Source organism: Recurvomyces mirabilis (assembly GCF_035927965.1).
Source record: "Recurvomyces mirabilis strain CCFEE 5264 chromosome Unknown scaffold_6, whole genome shotgun sequence".
Lineage (NCBI taxonomy): Eukaryota > Fungi > Ascomycota > Dothideomycetes > Mycosphaerellales > Teratosphaeriaceae > Recurvomyces > Recurvomyces mirabilis.
This window is the reverse complement of record NW_027041940.1, coordinates 891,216-918,438: the sequence shown is the minus strand read 5'-3', so window position 1 is coordinate 918,438 and position 27,223 is coordinate 891,216. Positions and strand designations below refer to the sequence as shown.

The window sequence follows — 27,223 nt, the reverse complement described above, 5'->3', positions numbered from 1 at the left end:
CTGCGGCGACTGGTCATATAATAAACCCCAAGCAGCTGTTTCACTACAGCTTGTTACCCAAACCCAAACCTTCATTGCCGCGACGCCACAGCAGTTTCTATCCTATCACGAGATAAAACTCACAATGGGCTTCTTCGAAACGCTGGCCGAGGCCGTACGTCAAATTCAAGCACAAGCAGAGTCAACACTGAAGCAGCCAAACCCATTGGGCCTGCTGACCCAAGCATCCGCAACGGCAAGCCAAGCGGTGACCACGCAAGGACGAGCAGCTGCTCTAAAGGCTGCACGCGCACTAGTCAACGCACTTGAGGCACCCGAGGAAAAGATCGTTCGGATATCATGGGGCGAGGTAGGTTATTTAGGAGAATGGATCTCTAGAGCGTCTAGAGCTAACTCTACATCATTAGCCTATGCTGTTCCTTGCCACACGACTCGGCATTGATCTCAAGCTGTTCGCAAAGCTGCAGGAAGCAACCAGCCCAGATTGTACTTGCGACGAGCTCGCGAAGGAGACCGGCTGCGATGAAGTCCTCCTGAGTACGTATAGTTCTCGTCTCTGCGTACGTCGTTGACAAGTTCTTCAGGCAGATTGTTGAAACATCTCGCCACTGGCGCTATCGTAAAAGAGACAGCCGTGGACCGATATGCCGCAACACCAACCAGCAACCTCTTGGCCACACCAGAGGGTGCTGGTCCAGTAGTCAACTGGTGAGTGGACGTCATGGGAAAAAAATCTGGGATACATCTGATTCTGAGCGTGCCTAGCTTCTCGAGCCTTGGAAAGGTAGAATCAAACGTTGTCGAGTACTTCCAGAAGCGCGACTGGAAGAATCCTACCGACAAAGACGACAGTCCCTTCAAATATGGAGCCAAGACCGACTTGCATTACTTCCAATGGGTATTCCAGCCGGACAATCAAGAAGAAGCTGGGGCATTCCTCAACCACATGAAGCTATTGAGCTCGGGACCAAGATGGTATGACACCGTGCCGGTTGAGGAGATTTTTGGCACCTCGTGTGGACCATCCGATGTGCTGCTTGTCGATGTTGGTGGTAACGCCGGCCACGATATCACGAAGTTTCATCAAGCGAATCCCAACTTGCAGGGGAAACTGATCCTCGAGGATCTGCCCCAGACGATCGAGAGCATCGACGCAAAAGCGATTGCCCCAGTCGAGCCTCTGGCTCATGACTTCTTCACCGAGCAGCCAGTCAAGGGCGCCAAAGCCTACTATCTGAAGATGATCCTCCACGACTGGCCAGATTCAGCTTGCCACGACATCCTGTCTAATCTCAAGCCAGCTTTGAAGGCTGGGTATAGCAAGATCCTGATCAATGAGACCGTGATCCCCGACAAAGGCGCCGAATGGTAAGTAGACCACCAGTGTGGATCCACGAAAATACACATCGATGGGATCTAACGGTTCACTTTAGGTATGCCACGGGCCTCGATCTGCTCATGATGGTGACGCACAGTGCTCACGAGAGGCGCGAAAGGGAGTGGAAGGCACTGGTCAAAGGCGCCGGCTTGAAGGTCGTCAAGATCTGGGACTGCGGTGCGGCGCCAGAGAAGTTGATCGAAGTAGAATTGGCATGACTCTCCATGGTATTAAGCAAGCGCGGTAGAGGAGTTTCCTAGATTCCGGTCATAATGTCATTCCTGAGCTGAAATCAATGAGATTTGGCAGTCGCATGCCTGCTCATTCAAGCTCAGCGCGGACACTCATTGGATCCAATTCCGGTGGTGTTAAGCCATCATCCGCTTCTACGACCTCCTGCTCAGTGCCCAGCTCGCTCGCACTTGGTGACCTCGGCTCAGGTCCATCTGCGCAAAGCTCGGCCTTGCCATCGAGGAATGCCGAGTTGGTGTTAGCATCGCTGTTATGTTGTCGACGACGTCGCCTGAAGACAATAGCTACAGCAGTAGCTACTGTTATACCAATGCCTGCCAATGAACAGCCTACGGCGATGCCTGCTATGACGCCAGTGGAAAACCCATTGACCCTAGGAGCAGCTGAAGATGGCAGGGTCGCACTTGGCGAAGATAAGCTCGTGGTGCTCGATGTGCTTGCTATAATTGTAGCTGATACAGAAGCCGGGCTATCGGTGCCATTACTGTTCATGTTACTAGACTGGGAGGTAGTGTTGGTCGTGTCGGATGTCAGACCTGCCACGTTGACGACCCTGTGAGGCCCTGTAGTGGCCCCAATCAAGGAGGCTGCCGCTTGTCGATATTGCAGAGGCGTCGCACCCTGCAGGCCAGTGATATTGAAGCGCGACGAGTAGTTGATCACCGTTCCGCCAGCCTCAGCGGTGGAGACGATACGGAAGAAGCTGAGTTTAATGGTCAGTGCCAAGCTAACACGTTCGATGCTGGGACATACAATCCATTGTCAACTGCTTCCGCGATGCCAGCAGGTATGGTACCACCAGCCTTGTAGCCAGTGTCAAAATTGCCTTGGGAGACAAATTGGGTGAGCGGTAACATGTTTCCACCATCGTCCCCACCAGTCATCAGGCTCAATGTGTAGCCAGAGAGGTCTTTGATCAGCGGCTGCAGTCCCGATTCTTGCCATTGAACATCAATAGTCCCGGCAGGAATATTCTCGCCTGCACTGGGCGAAGTAAAAGACACATCTGCGGCAACAAACGAGGCAAGCGAAACGACAAAACAAGTGTTGCGCATCGCGCGTGAGCCGTGAATGTCAAAGGACTTACATGAGGTTGATGGAGGTCGGGTGGTAAGGATGAGATGTAGAGGTGCGGATTTGTGTTGTCATTGGTGTAGATCGACAGGGGATATGCTTTGATTCTCGTGCTAGTAAATCCTCCAAACGGACGTGACGCGCGTACCAAGGGATCAACACCAACCTGGGCGCATATATAAAAGTCCAGATGTGGGCGCCGTGGCCTGAGCCATCAAAGCAGCCTAAATCGGGATTCTGCTGGTATCCACAGCACGTGCCAAAGACGACTTCTACGCTGTATTCTTTACACCTGTATCGCTGATCTTAATCACCACCTTTCCTCTCGCACGCCCTGTGTTCAGCTTCTCGAACGCCTTCTTCGCCTCGTCGAACTGGAACACACTGTCGATGTAGATCTGATCTGGACTGAGAGTGGTCTTCGACTCTTCCAACCACTGCTTGTTCATGTCAAGAACAATCACATCGTATATTTCAGCCCCGGCATACTGGCCCCGCGCCCAGCGTATCCATTGCGAAGCTGCCTGGTATAGAGCCATTGGTCCAAGGACGTTGTAGTAGGTGTACGGACCGCCCATACTACTCCTGCCAGTTTTGTCACCAACAATCGAGACATAGCGTTTACTGCTTGGAAGACCAATGCAAGATGTGCCGCCAACGCAATCGATCACGGCATCGGGAGCAAATTGCTGGACAGCTGATCGTACTTTTTGTTGTGTATAATCGACGTGCTCGTCGGCGTTGAGGGTTGTGGTCACGAAGTCCTTGTTTCGTCCTGACGACGTCGTAACGACCTTCCAGCCTCTCTGCTTTGCCAGCATGATCGTGTATATGCCAACAGCCGAGCTTCCTCCCAGTATAGCCACGCGTTTTGTCGATGTCTCATCCACCCACTGTGCCACCTTTTCTATGCAGGCTTTGGCTGTCAACCATACGAGGCTGATCGCCGCAGCTTTCTCGTGACTCCACTCCTTCGGCTTCTTGACCGCTACAGTGTTTGCAACGTCAAGCTGTGCCATCTCACTCAATGCACCGCCACCCTTGATGAAAGGCTTCAGAGTCAGGCCAAAGATCTCATCGCCCTGTACGAATCCTGTGCGGCCACCTGCTATGACCGTTGCACTGAAGTCGCAAACGCATCCCTTGGGTGTACCGAATGTCGGTAGCCTCCACATTGGCAAGTTCATCATCTGAACGTCGACGGGATTCAGGGCACAAGCATTGATCTTGACCAGCATATGCGCCGTCGTGCCCAAACCTTTGATGTCATTCGCGCGTGGTACCTCAGTCTTGCCAAAGTATAACGACTGATACCCAGCTGTGTACAGCCATGCTTGCGACTCGAACGTCGACATCTTGTGCAACTCTGATTCCTGCTGATTGAGTGTTCCGGGTCTGACTGACTGAGTGTTCCGGGTCTGACTGACTGAGTGTTCCGGGTCTGACTGACTGGTGAGGTTTAAATCGAGCTGTGCGATAGAGGGCAAGAACCTCAGGAGCTTGGCTGTATATGCAACTCAGCACACAAACAAATCCCTAGTGTCTTACATCCGTTGGGCGGAAGCGTATCTTCAGCCATTGGCTTCTTGTGTCACCTGCATGAACCATTCGCAGCTGCGGAGAGCCAGCCGGATTGAATGATGACGTGCATCAGAGGGGTGCATTGCACAGCTCAATGAGCTGTAAGGGACGCGAAAGGTTTCAATGCATATCCAAACGGGTCTGCGCCGTGGCTACTTGTTTATGATCGACTTCCTATATCGTGCAGGACAGCATTAGTGAGGCCGCGCTGTCGAAGGGGGTTTGTTGTGCAACAACTCGGCCCTTTTTTGTCCCGTCATCCGACTGTGGTCTTGCTTCGTTGGCCAACGAAGCCCTCGGGAATTATGACTTGAAGGTCGTAGAGTTCTCCCACTAGCCAAGGTATCATGGGCAGATACAACATTCTTCACCTGTAGGTATTGCTTGCGTCTCCAACAGTCCACATCATACATCTCCAAATTATGGCGGATCATCCGGACTTTCAATCGCTACCATGGGCACGAAAACTGCTTTTGGATGCCGACGTGAGGATTACAGTGGATATACCGAAGAAGTCAGAGGGCAACATGGCACCCAATCGCATGTTCGTCAAGCTGTTGTATCGACCCGGGGCAATCAATGCCCATGCGAAATTCTGGAGACCGAACAATGAGCCTGACGCCCTGCATCACAAAGAGGAGTGCTATCTACTATCGCTTGGACCACTCATCGATGGAGCTTCTGGACGAGCGCACGGCGGGTTTAATGGTATGATACTGGATCAAATCTCTGGCAGTGTGGCAAATACGAGTTTGCTCACGCGAATGCCGCCAGCCACGGCGTATCTGAATGTTGACTACAAGGCGCCTGTCAGTACTCCTTGCGTAGTGCTGGCTAGAGCTTGGGTTACTGAGATAACAGGCAGGAAGGTATACATTAATTCTGTCCTGCAAGATGGTCATGCAAGACCTTTGGCCGTTGGCAAGGCACTGTTCGTAGTGCCCAGGGAGGCGAGCTTGTAACTGTCAACCTTCTGTCCAGGCATGGTTCGCAAGGGCTGGCGTATCGAATTTGGTGTGACTCAGCAGCGAGCAGAAGAACGGAGAGCTTCTATCTCAGGCATCTTTCGGCGCGCGACTGCCACTACACAAGGATCTGAATACGACATCGGTCATGGCGGAATTGCCCAAGGCCGGAGTGGTACTATTCGAGAGAGCAAGCGACGAGGCATCCCGCAGCTGTCAAATGGTAAATGTCGGCTCAGCTATCAGACTTTCGACCCAGCCGACCAACGAAGACTCCAAGGATCTGCATACATTGGTATAGCGCCAAGAAGAAACTCTTGCAGCCTTGGCTAGATTTCTGTTATGCAATAAATTTGAGCGCTCGCGTCGGCCAAGAATTGGCTCTCCACACCCCAAGACGTACGCCAATGGACATTGTGGCAATGCTCTGCATGGCACGACACAATCTTGCGGAGAAGAGATAAGCCATCTGGTCGTCGACGTATGCTCTGCGGATATCTATAAACGCGCGAGCTCGCGTGCGCATCTAAGACCATCGGTCGAGCCTCCGCACCAGACAACGACAAGTACCGACGACAAAAGCGATTCAACACACCTTGGTCGTGTTATTGTCCTAAGAAGTACCACGTATTGGCACCACCATGTCAGTCTACCCAGATAACGCCGACATGAAAGAGTCGAAAGTGGGCTACCCGGAACTGGACACCACGCGCACGACTCAGGAAGGCGACATCATAACAGCCCATGATGTTGCGCGACCAGGTCTGATGACAAGGTTGGGGCTTACTCCAGACTCCTTCCGGCAGCGTACTCTAGACGACAAGCATAATCAGTTGAATAAGACCTTGAAGGCAAGGCATTTGAACATGATTGCTATCGGTGGTTCTATCGGCGCTGGTCTCTTCGTTGGGTCAGGTGGTGCCCTGGCAACTGGCGGTCCAGCATCGCTGCTGATCGACTTTTCGATCATTGGTATCGTGAGTACACACAAGCTGAAGCGCAATACGGCGGATGCACGCTGACGGTATACAGATGATGTTCAACGTAGTCTATGCTCTTGGTGAGCTTGCTATAATGTTTCCGATTTCTGGGTACGTACCACCGTATGTGGCTTTACCAGCAGCTGCAGTCCTGACCATAGTCATATCAGTGGCTTCTATACTTACAGCACACACTTCATCGATCCGTCATGGGGCTTCGCAATGGGATGGAATTACGTCTTTCAATGGGCAATCGTCCTACCACTCGAACTCGTCGTTGCTGGTCTGACCGTCAACTACTGGGGTGCCAACGTCAACGTAGCAGTCTGGATCACCATCTTCTGGCTCGCCATAATCATCATAAATATCTTTGGGGTCCTTGGCTATGCAGAAGAGGAATTTTGGGTCTCTGCTCTCAAACTTACAACCATTGTTGTATTCATCATCATGGGTATCGTCTTCGCTTGCGGTGGCGGACCAAGCAATGGTTGGTACAGTGAGTACTGGGGCGCGAGGCTGTTCTATGATCCAGGCGCCTTTCGCAACGGGTTCTTCGGATTCTGCTCCGTCTTCGTCACGGCTGCCTTTGCTTTCTCTGGTACGGAGCTGGTCGGTCTCGCAGCAGCAGAGTCCAAAACTCCGCAGAAGTCACTACCATCTGCGGTGAAGCAAGTCTTTTGGCGTATTACGCTGTAAGTGAGCCACCCCATCCTTTCGATACGGGATACTAAAGTGATCAGCTTCTACATCCTCGCTCTGTTCTTCGTCGGCATTCTGGTTCCATCAGACGATGAGCGTCTCCTCGGATCAGGCCTCATCGATGTTTCAGCCTCGCCGTTCGTTATCGCAGCTGTCAACGCAGGCATCCCAGCCTTTGGTGACTTTGTGAATGTCGTCATCCTACTCTCTGTTGTTTCGATCGGGCTATCCGGGGTCTACGGCGGCTCACGCACTCTTACCGCACTCGCGGAGCAGGGCTATGCACCAAAAATCTTTGCTTACGTCGACCGCGCCGGACGGCCCTTGGTCTCGACCGCCGCCATGCTAGCATTCGGTCCGCTGGCTTACGTTGCGCTAGCGAGCAGTGGGACGGTCGTCTTCGATTGGCTACAAGCACTATCCGGTCTGGCTGCGCTGTTCACCTGGGGCTCTATTTGTCTTGCCCACATCAGATTCCGCCATGCCTGGGCATATCAAGGGCACACGCTTGACGAGTTGCCTTTCAAGTCCATGTTCGGCATCTATGGGTCGTGGGTTGGACTGATCTTGATCATCCTAGTACTCATCGCCCAGGTAAGTTAATTGCTTCGCTTCTATATGAGCCATGACTGACCACACGGCCAGTTCTACACCGCCGTTGCCCCTCTGAACGCATACGACTTCTTCCAGTCCTATCTTGCCCTCTTCGTCGTTATTGCCTTCTACATCGCGGGCTGGATCTGGAAGCGTGAAGGCTGGCGCAAGCTGTCAGAGATTGACGTCGATAGCGGCCGACGTGAGGTCGATTGGGAGGCATATGAAAAGCTAAAGCAGGAGAAACAGGCCTGGCCGGCGTGGCGCAGAGTTTTGGATAAGCTGTTCTAGCGAGGTCGTGCTCGTACTCACGTCCGTGCTGCGGGAGAGCTTTGGCCTGTGGCATGTTGCACTTGTATCAAGTCCTGTAGTTCTCACATAGCTTCAGCTCAGCAGAGTTCGCAGGTGCTGCTTGGCTTCGGTAATCAGATCATCAATCTTAACATTCCAGATCTTCTCATCTCGCTCCTTGCACTCCGTATGGATCTTCTCGATATCTCTGCCCACGTGTTCAGCTCGCCACTCATAAAGATCGCCGGTTCGACGACTACTTTGTACCAGCCATTGAGTGCGTTCTAGACGACAGTCATTGAATGCTTGGAAAGCCGCCTCGATGCCCTTGATCCCGGCATCATGGACAGTCTTCTCAGCTAAGAGCTCCGCCATTATTGCAGTGTCTTCGATACACATGCCTGCTCCTGCTCCATGATGTGGACTAGTAGCGTGGCCAGCATCGCCAAGACAGCAAACTCTACCCTTGTTGTATGCTTGCATTGGATGATCACCCGTGTCAAAGATTGCCCAGCAGTCCAAATTTGGTTCCAGCATATCAATAATCTTTTGCACCGTCGGACCAAAGTGCTTAAAGTCTTCGTACACATGCTTCTTCTCCGTCGATTTGGTGAGGTGCTGCGCGTCTGGCCAGTCATCGTTATTAGTATAGAACGCTACAACGTTCATGGTCTGGCCTCTGCAAGCTACACATTAGCATATCTGAGAGCTGCCAGCGGACATCGAAACCACCTACTTGCTGACGGGAAACGTGAGAATGTGGCCATCTTGTCCAAGATGCATTTTCGAGTTCCTAGCATTGTCGTCACCTAACGCATCCACCGCACGTTGCATGGGTATAAGTCCTCGGTACGCATATTTATGAGTATAGACAGGCGCAGCACCAGGTGTATCATCGCCTCCAAGCATCCATGCTCGTGTCCTCGACTTGATGCCATCACATCCGATCACCGCATCTGCTTCCGCGGCCGTGCCATCGTGGAACGTCATCTTGACCTTGCCTTGTCCAATTGGCTGCTCAATCGTATCCAGATGCTTCCTGAAGTGTGTGATCTCGTCTGGGACCAGCTTGATCACCTCGTCCAGAAAATGAGCCCGGTGTACAGCATTATTCCCAGACTCTGACGACAGAGTGAAGAGTAGCTTCTCTTGACCTACTGGAGAGTCCTTGTCATAGCCATCGTGAAAGTCGAACCACACGTTCTTCTTCTCGGGCCATTGGTTGATCGTTGCTACCTTCTCGAAGGCATCGAAGATATCGGGAGAGCAGGTCTTCATGGCTCGTATCGAGTTGGGACCGAAGGCGACGCCGGCTCCTATCTCACCTGATCGTACTTTAGCATCAGCATGAGTTGTCTAGGCATGGCACTTACCAAATGCACGCGCTTGCTCATATATCTGAACATTCAGGCCACGTCTGATCAGTGCAATGGCAAGTGTAAGGCCAGAGATGCCACCACCGATGATGGCTATCGATGGCTTATTGGCGGCCATGGTGTTTAGCAGAGAAAGACAGAACAGTTGTTACGGTTCTACATGAGGTATCGAGGTCTTGACTTGCCTACATCGAGACCCTGCCCTCATTGGAACAACTCAAACTCACCAGCATGTCTGATGACGTCTAGTCATGGAGCGGGAGACGAGTTTATTGCTGCTGAAGCTCCAATGAACCTACTGGGACAGCGTTGGTGTCAAGGACACTAATAGCGTTTCTATCCTACGGAGAAGTCTCGTCTATGGAAACATACTACCCAGAAGACTCCCCTTCTCCTTCTTTGACACGGGTGGCGAAAGGACTGTGGAGCACTTAGCTGACATGCAACCTTTGTCAGCAGCCACAAGAACACCATCACTTCATCTACGATTTCCACTTCTTTTCACAAATGGTAGATTGTAAGCTAACACCTTCGACAATCGTGTTCCCGCAAATACCGCGAGGAGCGATGAGTAACTTCGGCGTGCATCGAGACATCAAGAGATCTTGCCACTGCCAATGATGAAGCCCATATAACACGAAGGTACTGCTGTCCCGTGGGGGCAAGTCACTATGGCCCCCAAAATGGTCTTCAAACGCCGGTGTAAGACTCGTGTCCGTTCGGGATGTATCACGTGCAAGGCCAGGCGCGTCAAGTGTGGTGAACAGCACCCGAAGTGTGATCAATGTGTCTCTCGCGGTCTGATCTGCGCTGGCTATGAGCTACACTTGGTACCCTTCGAGACGACCAGCTGGAGGTCCAGGCTACCACTTCTTCAGCTCGTTCCGCGTACTGAGCGCATGGAGCGAAAGCTGTTCGCAAACTTCGTGCAGCGTGGTGAACATGTCACGAACGGCATCATTGACAATGGACCTCTACACATCATTTTATGCCAAGCAGCTCAGACAGAGCCAGTCATCTGGCACGGCATCATCGCGTTGGAAGCCAGCCAAGAGCATGAAAGCCACTATGCTCTCAATCAATACGGGACAGTCCTCCGAACGTTGAGCCGCCGTATCGAGAATTTGCAGCAACTCGACAGAGGCTCGGGACTCGTCGTTCCACTACTGACATGCCTATTGTGCATACCATTTGAGCTACTGCATGCCAGAGTACAGGCCGCTACATCCCATCTAGAAGGCGCAATGGCCGTGCTTCAACTGCTCAAACGAGACGCGGATGTTGTGGGATTCGGCAGCAGTCTCTTTCCGCTCCAAGAACTACGGGAGGCATTTGAGGAGCTTTACTGCCAGCACTCGATGTATACACCGGACGAGGTTTCTCTAATAGTAGTCTCCCAGTCGCGCATCACGAGTCAACCGATAGCTTCGACCATTGATGGCGAATCTGCACGTGGCAAAATTGCAACGCCACGAACGGACTTCGACAGATCTGCTCTTGAAGAGCTCCGTGATTACAGTGCCCGAGGTCTACGGGGCCTGGGATCACATCGCCGCTTTTTCATCTTAGTGGCTAGATCTATGATTGCGTTGAGAGCGCGGGTCCATGAGGTAGGCATAGACATGGAGTTCTTGATCGCTCAGAAACAGGTAGGCTTCACGATGCACTCATCACTGCATCAGCTCCCTAGCTGATAGTGTCTCGCTGCGCAACCAGATCATGAATGTTCTCTCGTTGTGGGCTAATGCCATGCAATACCACTTCTCTCGGAATCTAGCGCTCGAGCAACAACAACGTTTGAGAAAGTACTCGATGTTCTACTATCAAGCGAAGATTATGCTATCGGCGGTCATGCATCTCTCTGGCTCCGCGCAGCACGCATCGGCTCACATCAAACACGTTGATGACTTTCAGCGGATTGTTGATCTTGCTCACACAGCAGTACTAGTCACGACCGCGGCTTCGACCCATGCTGGAAACGTCGAAGCTGACTTTGGTCTTCATGTCGGAGCTATACAGCCACTCCATTTCACTGCGACGAAGTGTCCGGATCCTGAGATCAAACATGATGCTCTGCACTTACTGAGAGGCCCTTATGCACGGAGGGAAGGTTGGTGGTCTGGAAAGCGCGCCGCAGACTCAGCCATACTTGATGCGGAGCAGGGATGAGTGATTGTGAATTTGTTCACTGGTCTTCCATGGTCAATATGACGATGGACACTGCAAGCGTCACTGTCATCAAGTGGCATGGCGGAGCACAGTTGCGATTGGTGAACGTCTTCAACGACAGGCTAGTGGATATTTCAGGTCGTGTTTGCCTGTCTGACCCTCCAAACACCCGCCGACAAACACCACAATCAGTCTACCGATCACCTCACAGATCTTAGATCAGCCGCGATCACCGCTCCATCCTTGTCACTACTCACGTCATTCCCACTTCCGAGACCATCGAATCATGTACGGCATAGGAGGCTCGTACGGATGGAGCAACAGTCGAACGAAGGACTATGGTAATCATGGAAGTCGAGGACCAGCATACGGCGGCTACTACCAGCAGCCTCAGTTCAAGAGAGCATACCATCAAGCTGGTCTCAACCCATACGGCAACAACTTGCCTCAGCATCACTATCAGCAGCCTCGTGAGTACTCTCAGAATCGACGTTCCATTGACAAACCGCTAAGCACGAAGCAGGAGTCAACGGCGAGGGTCTTGGTCTAAATATCAATGGCATGCATCAGTATTCGAGGACATATGGAGAGAGCTATTCTTCCGGTCGTCGTAAGTCTGATGGCTGGACCCCTGCACCTTGGAATCATTGCAACTCAATGTTGACAGGTTTTATAGCTAGCCGTAATCCTGGAAGCCTCGACCGTGATCTTTTCCGCCGCGATTACGCCAATCGACCTCGTGCGGTAGAACTGCGAGATCGTTATGGTCCTGGGTCGAAATTTAGTGGCTGGTTGAGGCATCCGGGCTTCAGCTAGATGGGCCAGGATGGGGAGGCTCCGCTGCTGGGGTGAGTCTAGAGATGACTACAAGATCTCCGTCATTAACTTCGGCAGCGATGGCAATTAGCTAGCTCCACTGCGCTTGTGCAAGATCTTCACCCGATGCTACTTACCAGGTCCAACGTAGTCACCACAGGATCCGTGATACAGGCTCGAATTTACTCCAAGCAGTGTCTACCGCTGAGCGACCTGTCTTGCTTCCAGTCAATATCATCGGTTACAGAGCAGGGCATATCCAAAGACATGTCTGTCAAAGTGCAAGACTCGCCAAACACGATCCATCGACAAACACACAAACCATCGACCAGTCATCATCCTTACCACCAACCGTAGAAACCAGACATTCAATAACCCACCCAGCTCACATCACCCTTCCCTCGCCATGTTCGGCTGCCGTGGCCCATACCAAGCCGGCAACGGCAGACGACCAGCCTACGACAACCACGGCTGTCGAGGCCCAGCCTACTTCGGCACCTCACGCCAAGAACCCTTCAAGCGAGCCGAATACCAGGCCAGAATGAATCCATATGGGCATAACCTTTTCCATAACGACTACGCCCAACCTCGACTCTATGGGCGAGGACTGGGCTTCAACGTCAATGGCATACACCCTTACTCGAGAACGTACGGGGAGAGCTACTCTAGCTCATCTAGCGCCTGGCGTAAGTCTTAAATTCCTAACCATCCACAAAGCTGTGCCCTGACTGTAGTGTTCTATCTAGCTGGCCAGGCTCGCCGTAGTCTAGAGCATGATCTCTTCCGCCGCGACTATGCGGACCGGCCGCGTGCGGGAGAGCTAAGAGATCGGTATGGTCCTGCATCCAGATTAGTGGCATGCTAAGGCATCCGGGTTTCAACTGATGTTCACGCATCGTTTTCGCCTGGCTGGCGGTGACTCTTGGGTTGAATAGCGTTGTGGAGCTGTTGAGTCAGAACTCGAAATGCCTACAAAGCCTGGCTATTGACCACATCAGCGCTGATACCCAGCAGAGTGTGTAAGGCATTCATGCAAGCACCGCGATCAAGACTCCTGACAAACATTGGCTCTGTCGCCATCGATAAGGCCATAAATAGCATCTCGCACTCATTCCAGCTCCAGCTATCCAACCCTTCCAGCTCCCTTCACGCTTTAACAGCGTCCGAACCAACAGATGAATCCTCCCCACCAATCACCTCCTCCTGCCCCTGACATCGATCCCTCTTCGCGACCAACCACCACGTCACCGCAATACCCACAATCGCCCCCGCCAACAGCCCAATAGAAGCCGCAAAACTAACCTTATACGTAGGCCCATACTTAGACAAATACACCCTCGGCCCCACGATCCCCTGCAATTGCGCCGCCGCATTCGTGATCCCAATCGCCAATCCCGTGGCCATCGTACCACTGGCAGCTCGAATGCGCTCGGGCCAGATAATCGGGTAGATGGAGATTGAGCAAGCTAGAGCGAGGGTGACGAAGACATACTTCACTACTGGTTCTCGTACGGTGATGAGGACGATGTAGCAGATGCAAGCGATGACTTCCAGACCGATAGCTGCAGCCCAGGAGATGAGACGTTTGGTATGGATTAGCCAGCCGATGGTTACGAGATAGCAGCAGCCGAAAGCATAGGCTGGCATAGTCATGAGTTGGGAGACGGCTGAGTCGGTGAGGCCGAGTTGGTATATGACTGTTGGGAGGACGGTGGCGATGCCCCATCCGCCTATGGCGTGGCAGACCCAGATGAGAGTGAAGGTGACGAAGGTTGGGTCTCGAAGGAGAGCTTTCACTTGTGCTGGGTTCCGTGTCTTTGCTTCCAAGTCTGGTTGTGTCTTGGGCAGATCATCCAGCAAGACCTGCGTCTCCCGGTCTGTGAGGAAGTTGGATTTTGAGCCGGGATAATTGGGGAGGAAGAAGAGGGTGTAGATGCCGCAGAGTATGGCAGGGATACCCTCTACGCTTTCATATCAGCCACGGCAAAGCTAGAGCGGTGTAATATGGGACACTCACCAAGAATAAACACCCATCGCCATCCAGCCAGACCTCCTACGCCATCCAGGAAACTAATAGCAAACGCCAACAATCCACTGATGGTTCCGGAGAACTGCCCACAAGCATAGAAGAAAGCGATCCTCAACGCCATCTTATCAGCCGGATACCAGAAGCTCAGATGGTAGAGCACACCAGGATAGTAGCCAGCCTCTATCAACATAAGTGCCAAGTCAGCAACCAACCTCAAGCCCCACAAAGCCACGATATTGGATGTGATAGGGAGCACATACCAGCAAACCCCAAGAAGAACCGACAAACAAGCATACCCGCATTACTCTTCGTCGCACCCTGACACATGGAGATGATCCCCCAAGTAATCATAATCCTCGACATCCAGATATTCGGCCAGAACCTTTTGAGCAAAAGCGTGGACACCGGTTCGAAAGCCGCGTACGGATCTGACCGAGCACCGAAAAATCAGCATCAACACCCACAATCAAAGTCACCTGCAGCAGTCTCGTACGACAACCGAGGGAGAAGTGGAAGCTCACAGTAAAAAATACTCAGAATCCAAGCCCACTGACTAGGCGTAATATTCCCCAATTGCTTCTTGATCCCATGACCTTGTTAGAGATTGATGATAGCGACGTTGGTGACGTTGGGTGACGTTGGAGACGTGGATGCGCATGATGAGGTAGACGAAGCTGTACCATAGTAAAATCTTGCCATCGACTTTGCGGTGGACGGCCTTGAGGTGGTGGGCTGTAGTGACATTTTCGGTATCTGATGCTGATGCTGATGTTGAGGGCGACGTTGAGGGTGACGATACGATGTCGGGTTGGAGTTCTTTCGTCTCGATTGGGGAGGGGGATGAGGGAGGGTTAGCTGCCATGGTCGAGTGCGATCGGGCTGGTAAGGACGACAAGGACAGTAGTGAGAGAGGTGCTTGTTCTCAAGTGTAGATCAACATCGAAGGGCAGAGATGACGAAGACAGCATGAAGACATCCTTCATGTCGTCCCACGTAGTGGCCACAAGATTGAGGCAAGTGTATAGCCGACGGCAATGGCAGCATTGATCATCGCAGCAGCGAACGGCGCGACGACAGGCATCGTGCATGAGCATACTCCATCCACTGTCACCATCCTCGAGTCATCCAGTGAGGTGTGCATATCGATGCAGATTATTGCTGTATTCCGTAACACCCAGAGGGAATTCGGGAGCGCGCAATCCGCGCTAGCGATGATGTTCTTAAACATGCGCTCTATGTCTGGGGAAAGAAAGTCCAGGCAAAACGCTCGGATGAGTCCTTAGTCATGTGACATCGCGAGGGACTCGTGTGAAAAGAGCCTGATTGCTCTTGTCGGAAGGCTTGGACTCTCAACCCACCCCAACCCCCCCTTCCCCTCATACCTCCCCCTTCCCCTCAAACACCGAACTAAAATCCACCTCCCCCGTCCCTTCCACCGCCTCCCCCCTTATCGGCGCATTAGGACTAGCATACCGTCTCCTCTTCTCCTGCCCCGCCTTAGAAGGAAAAGTAGGAAACAACGCCGTCGGCTTCGGCCGCGGCGACTCGCGAAAGTAAGCATGATCTAGTATCTCCTTCGCGGTCGGTCGCGAGGCAGGATTGAGAGATAAGCAGGAGGTTAGTAAAGATGTACCAGTGGGAGTGAGGGCGGGGAAACGGGAGCGGATCGTGGGGCCATGAGCCCCCTTCCCACTTGACGAAGGTGGGAGACGAAGAGTCCGGGCATTGGGTAGACGTTTGAAACCGGGCCAATTCTCCTCAGAGGGGAGACCGCAGAGGTCGAAGATCTGTTTCACATTATCATCAGTCGTGTAGTCTAAACCCTCATGCTCTCACCCGTCCATGCAAGTAATGAACAGGGAAACACAACTCACCAACCCCAACTGATCCACCTCGTTCTGCCCCTGCAACACCGGCCGCTTGAGCAGGAGTTCGCCGAAGATGCACCCAAGACTCCAGACATCAATGCAAGCCCCATACTCCTTCGCGCCCAGCAGAAGCTCGGGGGCCCGATACCAAAGCGTAACAACCATCTGCGTAAGATTCGCGGGTGCAGGATCACCCACGAAGCGCGCCATGCCGAAATCAGCTAATTTGATTTCGCCGCGGTTGTTGAGGAGGATATTACTCGTCTTTAAATCACGATGGAGGATCCAGTTGTCGTGTAAGAAATCCACTGCGCTGGTGAGTTGCAGTAATAGCGCCTTGATCTCCGAAGGGGAGAAGGGCGCCACCATCTCCTCTTGGAGGGTCTTGAGGTCATGTTCAAGGAAGTCCATGACGAGGTAGACGTCCCGGCCATCCCCACCACCCCCAGATCCCTTCCCACCCCCGCTTCCCCGATCCCGATCTCGATCAGTAGAATCAGAATCAGAACAAACAACTTCCCTCAACCCAACCACATGCCGATGCCCAGCCGCAGCCCTCAAACACTGAATCTCTCGCAATGCAGTAACAGGAAACCCCGCATCACGAATAGCATCGAGTTTGAGTTTCTTGATAGCGACGATGTTACCAGTGGCGTTTTCGCGGGCACGTGAGACGAAGCCGTAGCTGCCCTCTTCTATGTGATTTAGGAGGTCGAAGTGGTAGATTGAGCGGCAGGGTTGCCAGGTGCGAGGGGTGGAGCGGAGGAGCGGACGTCCTGTACTGTCCTCGTTGTTCTGCTCTTCCTGGGTGGGAGATAGTCGTCGGCGCTTGTTGGGTCTTGCTGCGTCCTCGTCGTTGTTATGGATTCTGGCTTGTGCCCGCTGTGCTTCCTCCTCCTCTGCCTGCCGCTGCTGCTGCTGCTGCTTTTCTGCTTTCACCCTCTTCTTCTCTTCCTTCTCCGCCTTTCGTTTTGCATACTCCGCGGCATCTTCGGCTGTTTCTGCCCAGCGAGAAGGCATTGTGGATGGATGGCCGAGTAGTGGAGGGGCTATGGACATTTATATACAGCAATGACGCAGATCAAGCTTGGACACCCAGAAAGTCACCTCGAATTATATCATTGTTATATCGATAGCTCAATACAATATACTGTTCTCGGCCGTATGCAATGAGAAGTAGTCTACCGCGTACACTCCGACGGCTATCTCGAAACACCAGTGATGTGCGGGTGAGACGATGCATCACCTCCGGCGCAAGATGGAGCTCCACCCCCACCACCACCACCACCACCATCGAAGAAGATGGGCATAAATGGTCCACTCCCTTAGCCAAGCAGCTCGCAGAGGCTATCACCGTACTAAACACCTTGCTGCATACACATAACCAATACTAACAATAAATCCAGACCGCCGGCCCCATCCCCGTAGCCTCCTTCATGCGCCAATGCCTGACCTCAGACCTCGGCGGCTACTACACCACCAACACTGCATCCACGGAAAAAGACCAATTCGGCACAAAAGGTGACTTTGTCACCAGTCCCGAGATCAGCCAGATCTTCGGTGAGCTGATCGGGGTGTGGGTGGTGGCGGAATGGATGGCGCAGGGGAGGAGGAGCGAGGGGGTCTATTTGATGGAGATTGGGCCTGGGAGAGGGACGCTGATGGATGATATGTTGAGGGTATGTCAAACAAAATATATACTTGCTTTACTGTAATATGAGTACAAGCAGAGTGTGTTGTGCTGATGTTGAAAGGACAGACCATCCGCAATTTTCCCCCTTTAGCCAAAGCAGTTGAAGCAGTCTACATGGTCGAAGCAAGCGCCAACCTCCGACTCGCCCAGCACAAACTCCTCTGTGGCGAGAATAACTCACTCATCGAGAACGAGATCGGCCACGAAAGCACCAGCAAGCACAGCCCGGACCTGAAGATCATCTGGACAGAAGACATCCGATTCGTGCCGCGCGAAGCAAACAAAACCCCGTTCATCATCGCCCACGAATTCTTCGACGCCCTACCCATCCACGTCTTCCAATCCGTCGCTCCACCCCCCGCTCCATCTCCGTCTGCCCAAAATGGAAAAGACGAAGGAATGATCCAGACGCCCACCGGCCCAATCGCGAACCCAAACCCAACCCCAACCGCCCGAAGACTCCCCCCAAAAAACCAATGGCGCGAACTAGTCGTCTCCCCCATCCCACCCCACCGCCTAAAAGAGCAAGAACCCGAATTCGAGCTCACGATGGCCAAGAGCGCAACCCCGCATTCCATGTACCTCCCGGAAACCTCCCCGCGCTACCAAGCCCTCAAGTCGACAGAGGGGGCGACGATAGAAATCAGTCCCGAGTCGCAAGCCTATGCCCGGGATCTGGCGGAGAGGATTGGGGGGGCGAATCCTGCGGCGGCGAGTAAGAAGAAGGATAGGCAGCCGAAGACTCGGGCGGCAGCGGCGGCGGGGGCGGGGAAGACGGTACGGTCTGCTGCTACTGCTGCTATAACGGCGACAGGAGAAGCGCTAGCAAAGCCGCAACCGTCAGGAGCAGCCCTGATAATCGACTACGGCCCCCCCTCCAGCATCCCAATAAACTCTTTGCGAGGGATAAAACAACACACTCGCGTCTCCCCTTTCCTCTCAGCCGGAACCACGGATCTAAGCGCCGACGTGGATTTTCTCGCTTTAGCCGAAGCAGCTATCAATGCTTCCCCAGGGGTAGAAGTCCACGGACCCGTCTCCCAAGCACTTTTCTTAAAGGCAATGGGGATTGAAGAGCGGGCGGCGCAGTTGGTTAAGAGGGCTGTTGATAGGGAGAGAGGAGGTGGTACGAGAGGAGGTGGTGTGGGAGGAGGTGGGATGGGAGGGGAAGGAGGGGAAGGGAGCGAGGGTAGAGAAGGGAGGGATAAAGGGGAGTTGACTGAGATTGTCAAGAGGGTTGAGTCGGGGTGGAGGAGGTTGGTGGATGGGGGGCCGCAGGGGATGGGGAGGCTGTATCAGGTCATGGCTATTGTGCCTTTTACGCCGCCCGTCCAGGGACAGGCGAGGAGGCGGCCGGTGGGGTTTGGTGGCGATGTTGCTGTCTAGTATGGTACTGTACAGTAAGGCAAAGCAACTGTAGTCGGACGTGGGGTATATGCATATTTATGTGAAATCACACACCGTACAGATGGCCCCACGACATTCCCTCGCGCAACCACCTCAACCGTTTCCGCTCCCATTGTGTGGAATTAATGATGGGATGCTGGCTCGCTCTCAGCTTCTCGAGTTTGCAGAGCGAGCAAATCAATTGTTGCAGGTGCCTACTCTCCTTCGAGGCCCTGGAAAGGTGATGCCGAACATTTCGTTGTATTTTGGGTTCTGCTAGTATGACTGGGAGCTCGACAGGGACCCTGTGTTTATAACATGTTTTCCGCGGGTAGATCGGACCGGTCTGATGCCTTGCTCTCTGCCATAATAGCGAACCGAGCTAGGCCCCCGAATAGTCACCAGAATAGCAGATGAGAGTGAGGTAGGACATGTGTAGAAGTCATTTAGCAAAAATGCTATCTTATCAATCTCCGCAGGTTTCGCTAAGTCCCACGCTAGCCTGTCTCATTCGCGTCGTGAACAACAACAATCTCCTACAACCAGACAAATACACGAGTACATACACACAGTGTCGTCTAACCATGAATGACCCCCATAAAGACTACCTCAAGTATGACCGACATGAATTTGACAAAGCTGACAATCGAGGCGAGCAAGCCTCTTGCGACAGATACCAGCCCACGAGCGAAGCGCGCGAGACTGCCGTCCTTGCCGAAGGACAATATGCAGGCCCAAGTGGCGAGAATGCTGCTTGTCCTGTGAACGAACATGCCACCACAGGCGAGCGCCTAGCAGCTGAGCTACTTCAGTACTGGCTCGGTGGGCTGCATGGCGAGGCATTCGAGACACGAAGTCGCAAGCACAAACGCAAGCAACGGGAGCAATTTCCTGTCATGTTTGGCCTCCTAGACGTGTTGACGAAGTACAACACTGCCTTGCATAGATCCGAACATGATGTGCTGGCCGAGCACAACGGCACAGTAAGTGACCTCAGCCTGTCAACACTGGATCGTGACCGCGAGAATGTCGATATGGGCAGTCCTCGCACGAGATGTGCGCGATCTTGAAATCTATCGAGATAACGATCTCCTGGACTTCAAGAAGTTGCAGAGTATATGCAACGAGCTAAGTCAACATGTTGATACATTCAAGCTGACCACAGAAGTGCCGAACGCCATACAGCTTGATGTAAAGCTGAAGACGATCGAGCAGCGCACGAAGAAGCACTACGAGGAGCTGATTTCGCTGGTGGCGGTTCAGTCTGATATCAAGATCAAGGAGAAGGACTTCGAAGATCTTAGATCCTAGATCGAAGACCGCCTGAGTCTGGACCAGGGCCGTCAACTCAGCGACTATTTTGTCGCCGAGACCGAGCGACTTGAGGATCTGAACCGTGAGCTCAAAGCACGACTCGATGAAGCTACTGCACGTCTCACCTCGCTCGAGGAGGAGCAGAACGCGAACGAAGAACACAATATGCTCAAGCGGATTCTCACACTTGAGAAGTCGATCAAGGCCGAGAAGGAAGCTCGCAATCAGTCAGGCGCTCGAATCGCCGAACTCAACGACAAGCTAGCGGGATTCAAAGCAAAGTGCAAAACGAGGCTAAAGTCCCTCGAGGGTGATCGAGATGCAAGCAACGAACAAGCCATCGAATTTAAGGAGCAGATCAAGTCACTCTCCAGCCAATGCGCTCTGATTTGCACATCCGTCCGTTCGACCTGCTTCGCACTCTGGAAACGCAGCAGCTCTCGCGCTGAGCGATATCTAGACGAAGCTGAGGACGACATCAGACTAGCGGAGGGCCACGAGCCGCGATATTCTCGCAAGAAGTAGCCTCGCTCGTTGCTGCGTCCATCCACTGGTGGAACTAGCCAGAACACAGAACGGAGCGGAGGTTTTCACATTGCCAACTAAGAGCTATCTGAGCCATACCGGTGGTGATTGACCATCGCTCTCAATAGCGACCAAAAGAGCAAGGCCAACAGCGCTGCCACTTGAGATTGAGCCCGGTTCACGGTGTGGTCAGGCTAGTGCTGCCGAGTTTGAGCACCCAGCAGCGATGCTATGCCGCACTACGCAGGGCGAAAAGTCCCCAAGGCGATCAAGAAGCGAGGCTCTCGCGAAGCCGCACTCGTGCCAAGGTAGGAAACCTGCTTTATCACGTTCTCTTATCCTGTCCTGGTTCTTCACCATCCAACATGGTTCAGATCCAGTCCAGGTCGTCGTCGTGCCATCGTGCCATACTACTCGAGCGCCTCGGGTTCTGGTGCAGGTATGTCACGTTGTCACGTCAGTAGTGCAGAGCTTTCCTGTCATTGTACGCTACTTAGCACGTCTTCACGGCGCCGGATGGTGCTGCTGGAGGGATGCTGCTTGGTGTCGGACGTTGTCAGGTTAGGCTTCACAACCACAAGTGATGCTACGGTGCCGCTCTGAATGGAGACGAAATCGCGCAGGACGATCGCATGGGCATTTAGTATCTGGGATAGAGCGATAGTGGCAAGTATATCTTATGCACGCACATGTGAAGCTTTGTGATCGGGACAGTCGTTCCTTCCACTTTTGACAAAGTTGAATTCCACGCTAGTCTATTGATCGAGAGCTTGGGCTCGAACACCTTCGCCACCGGGCAACAGTCCTCAACTTCTTCACCTCATCTTGTCATTTCTCCAGTGGCCACTCACCAATCGCATATAATCGCCATCGCCAAGGGCTCGTCCCCATGCCGTCCGAAGCATCTGCTTCACTTGCAGGAGCAGCCAACCCAACCTGCGAGAACTGCGGCACAAACATAGGCCTCCAACGCATTGACGGTACCAAGGTCAACGATCTCGTCGACTGCCTGCGAGATCGCCTGTCACGAGACGTTCACGGCAACTTCTTCCTCGAGGGCGCGAAGACTGGCAAAGATACAAGGCACGGGCAGCTCGGTGACCTTTTCAGCTTGCTGGCCAACCTCGAGGGCTTTAAGGCGACCATGGACAAACACATCGCCCTTCACTCTCCCAAGGAGGTTGTCAAGCCAGAGAAGCCGATCACGATGAATCAGAATATGACCGCTGTCGTCAAGTCAATGGTGGAGCAAATGATGGACGGCCAACTTCGGGACCTTTCTATCCGCTGCGAGCGTCTCGAAGGAGAACTAAAGGATGTCAAGAAGTCTCGAAATCTCACGGTTGCGAAAGTGAGCAAAACGGCGTCAACCGGCACCGAGTCCTCACACAGTGCAGCAGCAAGGAAGGTGGTGTCAGCCGAAGTGGCGAAAGTCGAGACACGCCTGACCACGACGGTCAGCACTCAAGTGGCGAATCTCGACCTCCGCATCGCCGGAGTGACGAACAAGCAATCGGAATCCAGCACTCACGGTGATCGCATACATGACCTAGAGAGAGCCAATGGCATAAGCGACTACGACATACGCGGTCTCGAAGCAAGAATGGCCGATGTGGAGCGGAATTTTGAGCTTCGAGCGGAGGCAGAGACACAGCCTGACGTCAAGTCTCATGAAGACCGACTTTCCTACCTAGAATACGAAGTCACGCGCTTAGCGATATCGAAGGATCTAGTGCTGGACGATATCGGCAAGCTCAGGAGTACTGTCGGAAAGTTGAAGGATTGGCAGCACGACATGACGCGCTGGAAAGCAGACTCGAATGCCGCAGGCAGGGCAACTGATGAGCAGGTCGCTCGCTTGCTGAGGCGTGGCGATGTGACGAGGAATGGCTGGGGGACTTACAGGCACAGACGGATGGACTGAACGCGGCTTCCGCCTTACGCCGCCGTCGCTAAGTTCTCTAGAATCCGGCGATGGATGAGAATGCTCGGGGATCGTAGGTCCGGATCGAGGCCATGAGCCAGCAAGATATTTGCGAGGCACGAGCTCCGATGAGGAGTGATATCGAGCGTCTTTTCGGCTCGAGACGCCTTTGGGGGGAAGCATTGAGGCGTCTGCAAGAGCGAAGGGCGAGGGTGCTAGCGGGTTTTGTGGCCGTGCGATAGTGGTGGATATGCCATAGGGAAGGCCATCAGCTCCTCGTAGAGCCCCGTTGCTGCGTAGCGATATCGTGGAAGCCACATATAGCATCGCCAAAAGTAATGTCCTGTCAGTCACCACAACACCCCCACTATCCCATTCCACTACCCATACCCTTCAGCACACCTCCCACTCCTCACCTCTTACTCCTCTCAATCATCACCCCATCAGCTTTAGCAATAACCCTCTTCACCTGAGAAAGCTCACGCCTCCGCGCAGCCGTCGACCTAAACACACGCACTGAAAGTTGTCAAAAACACGTCAGCAGAGCATTTCAACATCAATTCATTTCGGGTATCTATGGGAGGAGGGTAGCAGCATGAGGGCTATGGATATCATCTTTTTGATACTGCTGTGCAGACAAACGGCAAGGCAGGGTAGGGCAGGGCAGGGCGGAGCAAGTAGGTATGTATGCTTTTGCTCAGCTCGCGCCGTTGGTGTGCGGCACACTTGTACCTGAAGGGGTGCTGCCGGCTTGGGCCTGCAGGGCCGCATTTTGTGTGGCGACCTTATCCGCTGTCTCGACTGTCGCTTTCAGGATTTGCATTTCTTCGGGGCCGAGAGTGCCGGTGAGCTGGTTGTAGAGTTGTGGATCTTGCTGGTGGAGGTCTGCAATGTGTTAGCACGATACTGCCATAGTACTGTAAGGTAGCACGACTTACTCTCAAGCGACTGCTCGAACAGACTGTAAGGCTCCATGTTATCCAGCGGCGTTTCCAGTAAGCTCTCTTCTTCCAGCTCATCATCGTCTTCGTCTTCGCCCACAGCGCTGTTGAATTTCGCCGCTTGTTGTGAGAGAAAGTCGAGATACGCCGTGCTCTCGTCCTTGACGTCGGTCGTCTCAGCCTCCTCCTCATGATCCCAGTCGTCTTGCTCCCACTCGCCTTCTTCCTCCTCATCATCTTCATAGTCACCACCAATCCCGAAGTCGTCTTCTCGCTGTGCTTCTTCTCGATTCTTCAATGCAGCCGGTAATGTCTGGAACAGTCGTACCACACCTTGTAGCAATCTCGGCCACCCTTGCTGTACGCTCTGCGGCACTTCATCTCCTCGTAATGTCAGCAGCGAGGTGATGGCGCCGATGGAGAGCTTCTTATCATGAACTCGTGTGAAGGTGTCGATGCTTGAGAACCACAAGCTGAAGAACTTGTTCGTCCAGCCATTTGCCTCAAGAACCTGTAGTGAAAGTCGTGGGTTGTAATAGACGGCATTTATGACCATCTCCATCAGGTGTATCCTATACGACTTGATCTTCAATTCGTCGTTGGTAAGCACTTCCATGGCTAGCGTGATGAATTCGGGAATCTTGTCGTCAATGCCGCCACGGAGGTTGAGCATGAGAATTTCAGCGAGCTTGCAACCGCATATTCTGTCGACACCGCCTACCTTCTCGTCCTTAAATATTGTGCGAATCATGTCAACAATGGCATCAAGGTATGCCCGGTTCGTTAGCAGTGCTTGGTGGCCGTAATTGACGAAGTTCTCCAGCGCTGGTAGCATGTCCTCCAGATAAAGCTCCGCGCCAGACTTGAATGTTTGATGTATGAGCTCGAATGCGTTCCACATGGTGGGTGAGATGACCTTTGCAGCGAATGTGCAACTATCGATGATCTCAAAGATTTCGTTATAAAGGTCGTAGAGCTTCTGTTCGAGCGTGATCGTGATGACGGGCATAAGGATAGTTTCGAGGTGCGCAAGAACATCGGGTGTGCTTTCCAGAGTAAGGATAAGCGTGCCGATAGTCTGTAGTACGCCAAGAGCCGTGATGCTCTTATCATCGAGGAAGTCGCCGTAACCCTCGTCAGTCTCTCTTGACGAGTTGCGCTCAATGAGTTCTCGGACTATACGGACGTAGGTGTCACGGAGCTGCTCTGTGAGTGCGACAGCGAAGGGCGTGAGTTCCGGTGCAAAGACCTCAACAAAGTCCTCCATGACATTTGCGAGAGCATCAACATCAACCTCGTTGGCAAGCTTAAGTAGCTGTTGCATTATCTGAGGGATGTTCTGCTGCATCATAGTGCGGATAGGATCGTGCCGTATGAGTGGCTGGAGAGCCAATGCCGCCTCGACTCGGACGGGTAAGCAGTCGTCGGCCATGGATTCAAGGATATTGCGGTAGATGACAGTGAGGTTGTTGGGATCCTTAAAGTCGAGCGACTCGAACTTTTCCAGCGTGTCGCATGCTCGAGCGCGTAGGAAGCCGTGAGGACTCCTGAACTCAGGAAATACGTGTCGCACGAAGAAGTATTCGACCTGGTCAGCAATTGGGCTCTTCTTGCCAAGGATGACGCTCGACAATGTTCCGATCATGCGCAGAGCACCTTCCTTCTCGCGTGGGTTCTTCTGATCGTCCGGTGCAGCCTCGTATCGGTTGACGATCTCGTTGATAAAGGTAAGGACTTCGAACGTCTGCTTTCGGCGTGCCTTGGTGAGGCTGACCAGAAAGTTCGTAGCTGCGACATCTGGAGCTGAGACCTCCTCATAGAAATTCAGCTTTCGATGCAGATACTCCGCAGGATCGTAGTCAAACTGCTCCAAGTCCTCGTCAGACTGGCAAAGAACCGGAAACACGAGATGTCGTATCAAGATGGGCATATGAGGTTTGAGATGATCCCACATTTGCTTCGGCTTCACACACTCGTCCATGAATGTCAATGTGTAGGACAAGCAAGGCTTGCTTAGCCAAACCTGCTTCTGGACCCACTTCTCGATCTGGACGAGATAGCCCTTGAGGATCTCAGGTGCAAATTGCTCGATGAACGACTTCGCGACTTGGGTGTAATCCTCGCCATTGCCTTTCTGCAGACTGCCCGGGTTGCCGTACCGTACGAAAAGCCTGTTGAGGTTGACATATGACCACTTCTTGCATTTCCACCAATGGTTGAGCTCGCGTTCGTCTAGATCCTCCAGCATGGACGAGGCCGGTGGCTCTTTCGCAATGACTTGTAAGAAAAGTGTGCACCAGTCCACCATCGCTTGATGTGTCCGCAGGTGGACTGGGAGCTCGAAGTAGATTGCGTGCTTGTAGGCCTTCAACACAGTCCGTAGCATCTCACCTGCTTCGATGCTGTCCTCGTTGAGCAGACTATTGCCTATGTTGAGCAGTTGAGGAAATGTTGTCGCAACGATCTGGTCGAATTCGCCTCTGGAGTCGCCCAGCTTAAACCTATATGTCCGGCAGACCGCCAGCAGGCACTGAAGTCCAGCGAACACTGACTGCACATCTTGGGCGTGGAGGAGCTTGACAGTCGTATCGACGAAATCTGGCCACTCTTTCGGGAAGTCGCAGTGCAAGATCTTCTGCAAAGCTACTACGAGCTGTGTGCGGTTGTTGGGTTGTGCGTGGGCAATGACTGGCACAAGTCGTGCTCGGACAGTCACTTTCTCTTGATCGGATATCGCAGTACTACTCGGTCCATCCTCAGATCTCGCCCAGCCCTTGTTGATCCGGTTCTTGAAATAGACGACAGCTGTTTGCACCATGTCAGTCCAGCTCTTGCCATGCCAGCCAGTCCTCATGGGTGTACGCGCATACCAGACAACCGCACCGAATTTTCCTGCTCAGCTTCCAGAATATTCAACAAGGCATCCAAGAATCCAGGACTTTCCTCCGCCTGTACAGCAAGTATGGGTCAGTAAGTAGTTGCATGACTTGCCAGGCCACACGGTACGGTAGCAGAAGGTAATAGACGTACGGCTTTGAGCTCTTGCTCTGCCTGCCGGCGGATATCAGCATCTGGGCTGAGAGTGCCCTGGATACGACTCCTCAGACCGGCAGCGTCCATGATCTAGAATGGGTACTGCCAAATTGCAGCAAGCAAAAATGCTTGAGATGTATTGTTGATTTACAGATGCGGGATGTTTTCTGGTCAAGGATCGGCTTCGCGTGCAAGAGACCCGTGTCGTGGAGGTGTCGGCCCTGCCAAGCCTTCTGTCTGGCACCACGCGAAGAGTTACTTCCTCACACGCTCACAATCAGGTGGAGAGTGAACAAATCAGTGTCGTCCTTATGCTGTCCCGAGATGTATAGCAG

At 53.0% G+C, this 27,223-nt stretch overlaps 15 protein-coding genes across 15 annotated transcripts; 9 read left to right on the top strand and 6 right to left on the bottom strand.

Moving 5' to 3' along the window:
- Positions 1-124: 124 nt before the first annotated feature.
- LTS14_003155 (uncharacterized protein) lies at positions 125-1,596 on the top strand (the record flags this gene model as incomplete). The annotated part of the gene is made up of 5 exons (XM_064835860.1): positions 125-349; positions 408-537; positions 585-708; positions 766-1,368; positions 1,434-1,596. The coding sequence occupies 5 exons, from the start codon at positions 125-127 to the stop codon at positions 1,594-1,596; spliced, it is 1,245 nt and encodes a 414-aa protein (XP_064696910.1).
- A 103-nt stretch (positions 1,597-1,699) lies between these two features.
- Positions 1,700-2,779, bottom strand: KRE9_1 (Cell wall synthesis protein kre9 precursor; the record flags this gene model as incomplete). The annotated part of the gene is made up of 3 exons (XM_064835859.1): positions 1,700-2,333; positions 2,384-2,614; positions 2,718-2,779. The coding sequence occupies 3 exons, from the start codon at positions 2,777-2,779 to the stop codon at positions 1,700-1,702; spliced, it is 927 nt and encodes a 308-aa protein (XP_064696909.1).
- Positions 2,780-2,976: 197 nt separating this feature from the next.
- Positions 2,977-4,283, bottom strand: LTS14_003153 (uncharacterized protein; the record flags this gene model as incomplete). The annotated part of the gene is made up of 2 exons (XM_064835858.1): positions 2,977-4,208; positions 4,253-4,283. 2 exons carry the CDS (start codon positions 4,281-4,283, stop codon positions 2,977-2,979), a joined length of 1,263 nt encoding a protein of 420 aa, XP_064696908.1.
- A 424-nt stretch (positions 4,284-4,707) lies between these two features.
- LTS14_003152 (uncharacterized protein) lies at positions 4,708-5,583 on the top strand (the record flags this gene model as incomplete). Its single annotated transcript, XM_064835857.1, has 2 exons — positions 4,708-4,993; positions 5,267-5,583. 2 exons carry the CDS (start codon positions 4,708-4,710, stop codon positions 5,581-5,583), a joined length of 603 nt encoding a protein of 200 aa, XP_064696907.1.
- A 308-nt stretch (positions 5,584-5,891) lies between these two features.
- INDA1 (Amino-acid permease inda1) lies at positions 5,892-7,814 on the top strand (the record flags this gene model as incomplete). Its single annotated transcript, XM_064835856.1, has 5 exons — positions 5,892-6,227; positions 6,283-6,341; positions 6,401-6,922; positions 6,971-7,523; positions 7,575-7,814. 5 exons carry the CDS (start codon positions 5,892-5,894, stop codon positions 7,812-7,814), a joined length of 1,710 nt encoding a protein of 569 aa, XP_064696906.1.
- Positions 7,815-7,907: 93 nt separating this feature from the next.
- On the bottom strand, positions 7,908-9,308 carry LTS14_003150 (uncharacterized protein; the record flags this gene model as incomplete). The annotated part of the gene is made up of 3 exons (XM_064835855.1): positions 7,908-8,493; positions 8,551-9,139; positions 9,188-9,308. The coding sequence occupies 3 exons, from the start codon at positions 9,306-9,308 to the stop codon at positions 7,908-7,910; spliced, it is 1,296 nt and encodes a 431-aa protein (XP_064696905.1).
- Positions 9,309-9,861: 553 nt separating this feature from the next.
- LTS14_003149 (uncharacterized protein) lies at positions 9,862-11,359 on the top strand (the record flags this gene model as incomplete). The annotated part of the gene is made up of 2 exons (XM_064835854.1): positions 9,862-10,839; positions 10,907-11,359. The coding sequence occupies 2 exons, from the start codon at positions 9,862-9,864 to the stop codon at positions 11,357-11,359; spliced, it is 1,431 nt and encodes a 476-aa protein (XP_064696904.1).
- Positions 11,360-11,645: 286 nt separating this feature from the next.
- LTS14_003148 (uncharacterized protein) lies at positions 11,646-12,175 on the top strand (the record flags this gene model as incomplete). The annotated part of the gene is made up of 3 exons (XM_064835853.1): positions 11,646-11,829; positions 11,883-11,969; positions 12,036-12,175. 3 exons carry the CDS (start codon positions 11,646-11,648, stop codon positions 12,173-12,175), a joined length of 411 nt encoding a protein of 136 aa, XP_064696903.1.
- A 406-nt stretch (positions 12,176-12,581) lies between these two features.
- LTS14_003147 (uncharacterized protein) lies at positions 12,582-13,040 on the top strand (the record flags this gene model as incomplete). The annotated part of the gene is made up of 2 exons (XM_064835852.1): positions 12,582-12,861; positions 12,922-13,040. 2 exons carry the CDS (start codon positions 12,582-12,584, stop codon positions 13,038-13,040), a joined length of 399 nt encoding a protein of 132 aa, XP_064696902.1.
- Positions 13,041-13,321: 281 nt separating this feature from the next.
- Positions 13,322-14,325, bottom strand: LTS14_003146 (uncharacterized protein; the record flags this gene model as incomplete). Its single annotated transcript, XM_064835851.1, has 2 exons — positions 13,322-14,136; positions 14,193-14,325. The coding sequence occupies 2 exons, from the start codon at positions 14,323-14,325 to the stop codon at positions 13,322-13,324; spliced, it is 948 nt and encodes a 315-aa protein (XP_064696901.1).
- A 1,255-nt stretch (positions 14,326-15,580) lies between these two features.
- LTS14_003145 (uncharacterized protein) lies at positions 15,581-17,092 on the bottom strand (the record flags this gene model as incomplete). The annotated part of the gene is made up of 2 exons (XM_064835850.1): positions 15,581-15,991; positions 16,079-17,092. 2 exons carry the CDS (start codon positions 17,090-17,092, stop codon positions 15,581-15,583), a joined length of 1,425 nt encoding a protein of 474 aa, XP_064696900.1.
- A 416-nt stretch (positions 17,093-17,508) lies between these two features.
- On the top strand, positions 17,509-19,151 carry LTS14_003144 (uncharacterized protein; the record flags this gene model as incomplete). The annotated part of the gene is made up of 2 exons (XM_064835849.1): positions 17,509-17,751; positions 17,832-19,151. 2 exons carry the CDS (start codon positions 17,509-17,511, stop codon positions 19,149-19,151), a joined length of 1,563 nt encoding a protein of 520 aa, XP_064696899.1.
- Positions 19,152-19,735: 584 nt separating this feature from the next.
- On the top strand, positions 19,736-20,990 carry LTS14_003143 (uncharacterized protein; the record flags this gene model as incomplete). The annotated part of the gene is made up of 2 exons (XM_064835848.1): positions 19,736-20,134; positions 20,463-20,990. The coding sequence occupies 2 exons, from the start codon at positions 19,736-19,738 to the stop codon at positions 20,988-20,990; spliced, it is 927 nt and encodes a 308-aa protein (XP_064696898.1).
- An 889-nt stretch (positions 20,991-21,879) lies between these two features.
- Positions 21,880-22,914, top strand: LTS14_003142 (uncharacterized protein; the record flags this gene model as incomplete). The annotated part of the gene is made up of 1 exon (XM_064835847.1): positions 21,880-22,914. One exon carries the CDS (start codon positions 21,880-21,882, stop codon positions 22,912-22,914), a length of 1,035 nt encoding a protein of 344 aa, XP_064696897.1.
- Positions 22,915-23,611: 697 nt separating this feature from the next.
- On the bottom strand, positions 23,612-26,975 carry NMD5 (Nonsense-mediated mRNA decay protein 5; the record flags this gene model as incomplete). The annotated part of the gene is made up of 4 exons (XM_064835846.1): positions 23,612-23,799; positions 23,853-26,660; positions 26,726-26,804; positions 26,886-26,975. 4 exons carry the CDS (start codon positions 26,973-26,975, stop codon positions 23,612-23,614), a joined length of 3,165 nt encoding a protein of 1,054 aa, XP_064696896.1.
- Between the last annotated feature and the right edge of the window lie 248 nt (positions 26,976-27,223).